Here is a 9,699-nt window from a genome sequence, read left to right as displayed (position 1 = left end):
AATCACTTGGGTTGTATCAGTTTGGATACAAGTCTAAACCCGATTTTATTCAATAACTGAAACCAATTTTAACTAATTTAACCAAACTTGATTGGTTAGGAATCTCCATCCATCACTAAGTTTGGTTTTGGTCCCATGCAAACTTGACTGCAATGGAATGAAAAGTTAGGGACATCTGAGAAAGTGCATGGGCCATGGAGGAAAAGGTTGTTCAAAATGTATTGGATTTAATAAGTAAACACAAATTTGTTCAAGAGACAATCCATATTCCTTCCATACAAATGAAGCTCCCCCCTCCTATCTTGTACCAATTTGTAAGAATATAAATATATAAGTATATATATATTTTTTTAATCTTCATCACTGTCATAAACAAGCGCCTTTCTACGATGGGAAGCAGAAGCAGAAGCCTTTCTTGGGGGAGACTCCTCCTCTGATTCTATCTCCTGCCGCGCAGCCTTGTTGTGCTTCAACTCCTGAACGATTTGACGATTAACATAACATAACAAGATGATAAAAGTTTTTTTTTTAAAAAAAAAAAGTACCCTCTCTTCATCTGAAGCATCATCCGCCAAGGGCTCCTCATACTCATCCTCATCATCATCATAACGGTCTCTACGTGTCTCTGTCTCATCTTCCTCACCTTCAGTTTCATATTCGGACTCCTCCCGTTCGCTTTCATAATCATCAGGCGGACCACGTCTAGATGACTTCATGTTCATGCCTTGCAACGATTTGCGGGGGGTATCTTTGTGCCCTCCTCCTTGAGACTATTTTTTTTTGTAAAAAAAAAAAAAAAGACAAAATATGTTTATATTAGAAAAAGGTACGAAAAGAGAAGATGATTCTTTTGAAGTTGAAGAAGCTATATATACTTTTTTAGCATTAATAATACGCTTTTCAGCACGTGCTTCCATTTCCAGGTCCTCCTCAAAGCGGCGCCGACGCCGAGAATCATAGTAATCTTGTTCATCGTCCTGATTCAACAAATCACAATCTATTCATTTCTTTCCATTACAACATTATACTTCCAATTTATATTTTTTTATTCATATCAAGCTATTTACTTTTTACAAAATCTACCAAATCATTCATTATTATTATTATTATTATTATTATAGTTTCAGTGAGAGTGAAGGAGATTTTATACCTCCTCAAGTGCATCCTCCAGGAAGCCAGGTGAAAGTTGTCGCTCCTTACGCACAGTTGGTGTGTATTTGCGGTTAACCTTTTCCTTCTTTCTACTGAGAAGTTCGTTGGCCCTAATACTTTGACTTTCAGCCTATATACAAAAAGAAAGAATCAACTTAATTAATGAATGAATCATCAAAATTCCTAAATAATTAGTAGAGTATTATATAATATAATATAATAACCTTCTCTTTTTGCTCCTTCTCCCTCTCGGGATCAATGTCGGTGACAGTTTTTTTCACCCTAAACACCTTTTTATGACGCGAATCAACAAGTGCAGTTAATAATCTATGAGAGTTAGAAGTCAAGGATGAAGGCATAAATCTCATCTTCTTTAACACTCTCCCCTGCGACTGAAGTATTCCCTACCAAAACAATCATGAAATCCAATGCTGTTAACATAATAAAAGTAAAATTGTAATTGTATTTTACATGAAAATAAAAACCAAACCTTTTCATGTCTAAGGAAAAGATGAGCTTGATCATGTTGCGCATCCTGCACTGAAATATCAAGAACTTCATTCCCAATAAGCAACTGTAAGCTGCCATCTGACCATCTCACAAACCGTGCATTGCTTTCATACTACATTCAAAAATACCATACAAATTCTTTAACAACCTGCATACATACATACATACATACGAGTTTGCTACTTTAATTATTATCCAAATAAAATCAATGACTTACAGAGGTTGTTCCATTAGCATTTCTAACAGCCCTGTAGCGAACAATATTATTCTCCAAACGAATACGTTTGTTATTTCCAGATTCATCAGCAACAAATGCATCTTCTTCAACAAAGGTCTTTGGATCAAATGGTTTCGGATCAATTCCCATAATATTCGAGACTTTAATCATATTCATCTGCAACCAAGGCAAGACAAAAAACAGGATGTAATTTAGATATAGTATGCAAATAATAGCTTTCAAATTTATGTCTAACATGCAATCTACTCTCATTTATTTCTGTATTACAGCCTCCTACTTTTGTTTCTTTCTATCGCATGCAACTTTTTCCTTATTAAACCATTAAACACCAAAAAAGCTTTGTATTTGGATCATATTGCTACAATTGGGTAGCTTTTTTAAAGTATAATAGGAAAAAATAAAGTAAGATGCTATGATAAACAAATCAATGTAACAACATTGCTATTTCTTGGATTTAAATACACATCACGGAAGTTCACAATTATAACAGCAAATCAAAATTTACTAAACCTTTTCAGGATGTGAGGGAGGAGGTCTCAAAGGTATCCCTAGCTCCATAGGGGGTCCCACTGGTTTCTCCTTAGCTTTAATAATATGATCCTCTTCAGAATCATAACGACCCTCTTCATCAGCTAACATGTCCTCTGGTCTCAGATCTTTCTCATAACCTTCATCCTCTTCCATAGGGGATCTCTGTGGAATAAAAAACACATTATCATAATAATAATAATAATAATAATAATAATAATAAATATTTTTTTAAAAAAAAACAGATACTAACATTGGCATCCTCCTCAAGATGAGTCTGAACAGCATCGTATTCTGCTGGCTCTTCATCATCATCTGATTCCCCAAATACATCACGAATCTCTGGTGCTGTTTGTGATATGTGAGCTTCATCTTTCTCTTCTTCAGGTGACCTACTGCCAAATTTACAATTGCATAAGTAGACGCCTCTTTCACAAAGGAGCTGTTTCTTTTTACTTAATTAACCACTTAATCTAGACAGCTATATATATATGGTTGTTTCTATCTGACTTAATCTGGACATAATGACTTAATGTGGCTTAACCCATTAAGACACCAATACGTTACCTATTTGCCCTTCTTTTTTCCTCCCAATCTCTGATAAAGATTGTTAAAATTGGTAGTTGGAATGTAAGAGTAAAACAATCATTCAGTCCAAAAAAGGAAACAAATTTTTTGAGTATACAAATCTTTATGACAGACATCATTACCTTGGACTTCTGGGTTGATCAACATCTTCATCTGCATTATCCATATATTGATTCTCTTCTGATCTTTCTGACTCACTTTCCACAACTTCTCGCCTCCTACTTGTCACAACTTTTTGACCAAGTTGATCACTTCCTGAATCTTTTCCTTCACTTTCTTCTCTTTGATCTCCCAAATCTACTTCTTGAGAGCTTTGGTCTCTCTCGCCTTCACTCTCTATTTGTTCTTGATCCATCTCCTGTAATTCTTCACCCTCACTATCACTACCCACCTCCGCTTCCCCTTGACCTTCTACAACATCTTCACCTTCAGGCTTCAACCCCATGTCCCCTTCATCCTAAACATTAAATTAAAGCATCAGTAAGATAAAAAGAACACTTCCTCACTTTTTTTTACCTTTCAGATTATTCAATATATCTATAAGATAAATACAAGTTCTTGACAACTCAATCCTTATAAAGCCTTTAAAAGATTTGCATACACTCACTCTGATTTGCAGATCTTATATTCCAAATTTATGCCTATTGATGACAGCAAAGCATGAGGTTTATTGAAGCGGTATTTGATTACATCAAAACATGAATTTTGCGTCACTAACCATAAGCATGCTACGCGTGTGCAGAAACCAACAAAAAAATATTTTTACTATATTAAAAATACAATACTTTATAATAAATGCTTCTTGTGTAGAAGTAGAACATAACTGAATCATCAATTTTGCTTTCAAGATAAAAGTATATGTGTATCCATGTCGCAAGTAGATAATTCAGAATATCAAGATTATAGAAACCTTGATATTAGTTAACACTAAATCTGGCATGCAAAGAATCAAAACTTCTTTCATAAAATGTAAACAGCAATAGATAATGTATCTTATCACTGACTATTCACTCTTGACCAAATGAAAAGAGTTCGGGAAAGCCTAAACTAGAAAGTTGGAAGTTTGTGGGTGTTGACTGATGATATTTTTTTTCGTATCGAGTTCTTTAATGATCTTTTAAACATCTTTTTATTTGTCAAAATGGGATATGTGATACAAAAATGGCTACATATGATTCGCCAGCAAATCAAGAATTCATTGACAGGTTAAAAAGTACCATATAGTTTGATGTTCTAAAACTATGATTGTAGAATTAAAAAAAAAATTCTATATTATGATAGCAAGCAATAGTTAATATATTAACCCGATTGAATAGAAATACATTGTGTTTTTATAAGCATGTGTTTCATATTTAAGTGTGCCATGATGTCCCGAGCCCCACAGTATATAACTAACACTTAGAAGTTAACTCAAGTAAACTTCTGATGTGGTGACAATAAACCTAAGTATTAAGTAGTGATATAACAATCGGCTTATAGGATTACCCTTTCATTATTTTATTATAATCAACCAAGAGTAACACAAGGTTACCTTTATTTGAACATGAAACCAGATGACCAAATACAACCAGGAAATTAGAGATAGAAAAATCATTCCTTTTCCTATTCCTTTAAAGGATTGTGTAGAGGCTTTCATGAGTCAAACCAAGTGCTATACTTGAAATTTTTTGAGGAGCAATGTCGATCAATAACTCCACAAGGTTGAAAAGTAGACCTTCTGTTCTAAACACTAAAGAGTCAAATATACCTCTTTCTCCTAAATGCATAACAGCCTTTGTAATAAGGTTGCAGAAAACAAATATCAATGAACTCTCGGACACTTTATTCCAAATCAAAATTAAATATAGTAGTTGAACTCCTGTAATAAGTTCTTGTACTACTTCACGAATCACGCCCAGTTTGAACTTCTCCAACAGACATAGAATCGGTAAATAATCACATTAATTAGCTGATTATGCAGAACATCCCTATAATGAATTATAGCCTTATATTCTCTACTTCAAACAAGCAATAACTCCGTTAGACTCAAACCCCCAACAACGATATACTAATTGTAGACAATAAGACCTAACTACAAAATCAAAAAAATGAAACTAAATTACGATACGATGTTACAAAAAACCGAACTTCTCTTTCTTAGTTCAAAGTCGAAACAATTAAATAAAAACAAAACCTAGCGTCAGTTGAGTAAATTGAGAGGAATCATACGGATGCATAATCGGGTTGTCGATTTGATTCGTGCTCCGATTCGACCTCTTCTTCCTCTTCTTCTTCCGATTGATCACCAAACAAATTTTGCATCATCTGATGCCTTTTCTCTTCGCCCACCATTCTTCACTCTCTCTAAATCGCCGATGAAGTATTTCGGAAAGAATAAGCTCGACTGACCTCCCGCCGCTGAAGAAAACCGACATGCTTATATATACCGCAGAGTTGAGAACGTTAAGGTTATCTATCACGTGACACTGGAGTTTTGGAATTTGATTTTAACTTTTTTACTAATGTGTTACAAATAACTCCATCTTTCTATCGTAAAATGTTGAGTTTGTGGACATAATATGAAATTTAAATATAGGTATATGCATAAAATTGACCACTTACTAATTTAAGGTTATTGTAATTTACAAAAAGGACCATTGTTTTGGAAAACATGTTGTTTCATACACGTGATCTGAAGTGTACACAACGGTGTAAGTGGTCTATCTATTAAAGAAAAATTGAAATATGATACAAACCATATCCTCTTAAATGTCTTTTCATACCAGTTGGATAAATAGAAAAGATTAGGTGTACCGAGTGTATGTTTTTAAATTACATTTTATGGTGTTCTATTAGGAAAAAATGTAATTAGAAATAGAAACTCTTATCTAAAATCCGAAGAACTTGTCTGAAACAAAAATAGTTTTTTTTTTTAATATGTACTTTTTCTGTGTTTCTCAATAGTTCGGTTTCAATACTCGTTATCATGTGGTGTATTAAGTAGAAATATAGTAAACATAATTAAATAATTAAGTAGTCATGTAGGTACCTTGGTATTGCATGCGTAGAAGGGACTTTTTTGTATGCGCTACATGTTATGTAAAAAAGTTATTATATATCCACCGACATAAAAGAACTATACTTTAAGGTAGATGAATATAAACTTTACTTTGGAATGAGTGAATTTTGTATGATAATTGTCTTCAGTTTGATGAATATTTATGGGCTCGTTTGTCATCGACGGAATTTGTGGAAACAGGTGTTTGAGTGAGTGACTCGGTCAAGTTGAGATAAGTAGAGGAGGTTTTCAGTAACCCGGTTGATCATTTCTTGGACGAGGATGTGATACGAGTATGCCTCGCGTAAATGTTGGATGACACGTTCATTTGTTGATACCTCTCATAATCATCAAGGATGTCATCCTTTCCCTCGTATTCGATCTTGACAACTTCAACAGGTATCAGGTCTGGTTTTTTTATTAATTCATAACCAAAAATTTCATTTTTAATTAAATAATTGTAAAAACCAATGATCTGAAAACATTCATAGTATCATCTCATATCATAATCAAAACTAATATCTCAAGAAACCAAGTCATGTCATAACAATAAAACCAGAGTACAACTCCCAAATATCTCGTGTGCAGAAAACCATAGTGTGATGCGCTGCAATCATGCCGGATCATTTCCTTTTGAAGAAAAAGTACATGAAACCAAAACTGAAAACTGTAAGCACGAAGCTTTTTGAGTTCCCCCATCATACCACATAATCACATACTGTCCATCCTACTCGCCTACTCTGTCAAGCATATCTAGGGTGCCCGACCTACCCATGTCAAGCATATTTGGGTGCTCGACCTACCCTGTCAGGCATATCTGGGGTGCCCAACCTACCCTCCAGTTTATTTCAACCGGTTGCGGGGTCTATCTCACCTCCTACTACTACCACATAATAACATATTGTCAGGCATATCTGGGTGCCCGACCTACCCTTCGGTTTATCTCAACCGGCTACGGGGTCTATTCCACCCCTCCTACCACTCCACATATCACATAGCATTCAAGCACATAAATCTCTACATATAGTGGCATACCAGACAATTATCACAAAGACAAGCATCTCTATTATAAACAACTACTAGTGGGCCGGCCTTGGTGCCTTCGACACACTTCTACAGGAAAGGTAACTCACCTCACACTGTTGAAGTCCCGCGGACAAAACTCTAGCTGCTGGATGACAGATTCCCGAACTGTCAACATCAAAACAACACCCAATTAATAATTGGGTTCCAATACATAACCATAAGTCCATGTTTGGGGTACAAACACTACTTTACCCCCAACCTAGCTTGATTCAAGCCCAAGGCCCAAACTTACACTCCAAGTACCCAAAAGTCAAACAATGAACCAAAGCCCAACATATGGTCCAATTTTCCAAATTAGGCCCAAACCTCTACATGGTTGTCACACCCCCGAACCAGACGGCGGAAACGTCTGAGGGCTCGCGTGACTTAAATTGAAATATCATCACAATGAATATACATGAAACATAACACATGCATCACCAACCATTACATAGTACAACTGACATTGTTTACATCAAGTACAAGGTTTACATTACATGATTCCAAAATATAAAGACTTTGGTGATTAGCAACTACAAAAGAAACTTTCAACACACTGGATGCCTCCTTGCCTAACGATTACCTGATAATACAAGTTATTTTGAAAAACGGTCAACATATATAATGTTGGTGAGTTCATAAGCGTGTTTGATGTGAAATAGTTTATGTCATTTGAAAAACCCATAAAATCCGATATTTTCTGTATTAAAACTTTTCTTGAAAATGTGGTGATGATCCTGTAAGTATGTGCGTGAGTGATTTCAATACGTGAATAAATGAGAAGTTTTGCGTTAAAGTTTTCAAAAGTACAAATGAGTAAGATTGGTTTTCCCGGAAAACCCGATGTTTTTCGATAAAAATTATGATTGTTTTGCTTTATTGAATCGTTACATCGAATGAATATGATTTCCCTTGATTAATGATGTCGGATTTCTACGTGAGTCATTATAACCATGCATGATAATGACTAGTTCGCCTGAATATGATTTCCCTTGATTAATGATGTCCGAAATTTGATCGTAAGACTTTGTCACCCTAGACTGACCGAGTCTAACTGTAGCGAACAGCTTAGGTGTGGGGGAGTCACCCCCGTATAGATCTATACACAAACTCTCGCTCTCCCTCCAGAAGACTTTGATTACAACTACAGACTACGACCGACACTTATTGGTGTCACCCGTTATTATTCACTAAATCCACATGAATTTGATTAACCTTGATTAATGATCTAACTTTATTTTACTTGAAGAGAAGGTAAGCCTAACAGACGGGAGAAGAGGACTACTAGGCCCTACTAGTTTCGTATGTTATTTAAGGCTGTCGAGTATACGAAAAAGCGCACTGGCCCATTTCGCATATGATTTATTTGGACCATACTAGTAATGCTAATGGTCCACTAAGGCCCAATAGCATGTAAAAACCATTGAGGGTCCCTTAAGCATGTAATTGGGTCGCAAGAGGCCCAATAACATGTATTATTTATGTTGGGCCCAAAAGTCATGTTAATGAGTCACGAAGGTCCATTAAGCATGATTAGAATCTCTCAAGCCCAACCATTTGAACGTTTTACTTGTTTTGCATAGAATTAATGTTGTGAGTTGTTTAATCGATATGTCGTATAAATCACGAATTTGTTTTATAACGATTTATAGATTTATAAAATAGTTATTTTTCTATTTACAACCCATAAGTTATAAAATTTTGTATATTTTGACCTAATTATTATTATTATCAACATAATTGAACAAAAAACATTAGTTTGACCTTTTCAGCCCCTTATTTTGTAAAGTTGGCAATTTTTGTCCTTTTTTATAAAAAAAAATGACATTTTAGGTCCTTGAACCATTTTTCTTGACATCTTTGACCCAAATACTTATTTAAATAATGTTTTAAGCCCAAAAGTAAATTTTTAGAAAGTCTCAACCCTTTAGTTATAAGATTTTCATTTTAGTCCACCTTTTTCGCAATTTTTACACTTTTTACCCAAAATCCAAAATCTTTGCATTTTCAATCCTTTTTAACAAATATGATCATTTTAAACCCCAGAAATAGACTTATTTACCTTTCTACCCACTGTTTTGAGAATTTTACCATTTCAGCCCCCTTAAATCCATATTTTTCGCAACTTTGGGCCTATGGGCCGAAAAGCCCAAAATTTAGCCCAATAAGCCACAAATTTCATTTTTAGTCCTTTGAAAAACGTAATGTTTATAGAAATTTCCATTTTAACTGTTTTGGCATTTCGAACCTTGTAAAAACCGTAAATGACAATTTTTTCCCAAACTTTTGTTTATTTGACAAAAATAGTCCAATAATGAGTTATATATTGTAGTGTGTTATTTTAAAGCTTGTATATTAGTTTATCTTGACATGTTAAGTGAAATATGAACTAGGTCACATATTTTTCCTTCTTGAACCATAGATCTCGAAATATCTTTCATTTTTAGCACATATATATCATAAAAACACAAGAAATCACACATATCATACAAATACACATAGATCTTCACATTTTACTTGCATTCTCCCCCATAAAACATATGAAAACCGAAAATAGAGGGGTATGAACTCACCTTAGGTT

General features: G+C 34.5%; 1 protein-coding gene across 2 annotated transcripts; it reads right to left on the bottom strand.

Moving 5' to 3' along the window:
• Positions 1-207: 207 nt before the first annotated feature.
• On the bottom strand, positions 208-5,430 carry LOC111891075 (protein LEO1 homolog). Of its 2 annotated transcripts, none has more exons than XM_023887162.3 (11): positions 5,225-5,430; positions 3,139-3,473; positions 2,682-2,823; positions 2,411-2,593; positions 1,880-2,056; positions 1,643-1,774; positions 1,377-1,556; positions 1,151-1,282; positions 876-977; positions 546-770; positions 208-476 (listed from the first exon to the last, which is right to left on the bottom strand). In XM_023887162.3, the coding sequence occupies exons 1-11, from the start codon at positions 5,345-5,347 to the stop codon at positions 351-353; spliced, it is 1,857 nt and encodes a 618-aa protein (XP_023742930.1). In that variant the 5' UTR covers positions 5,348-5,430; the 3' UTR covers positions 208-350. The 2 variants fall into 2 exon arrangements, with proteins under 2 accessions (XP_023742930.1, XP_023742931.1); XM_023887163.3 differs by having other exon boundaries at positions 2,682-2,820.
• Positions 5,431-9,699: the final 4,269 nt, after the last annotated feature.

This window comes from Lactuca sativa, chromosome 5 (assembly GCF_002870075.4).
Source record: "Lactuca sativa cultivar Salinas chromosome 5, Lsat_Salinas_v11, whole genome shotgun sequence".
Lineage (NCBI taxonomy): Eukaryota > Viridiplantae > Streptophyta > Magnoliopsida > Asterales > Asteraceae > Lactuca > Lactuca sativa.
Note: the sequence above shows the minus strand (reverse complement) of the source record. Positions and strands in the feature narration are given on the sequence as shown.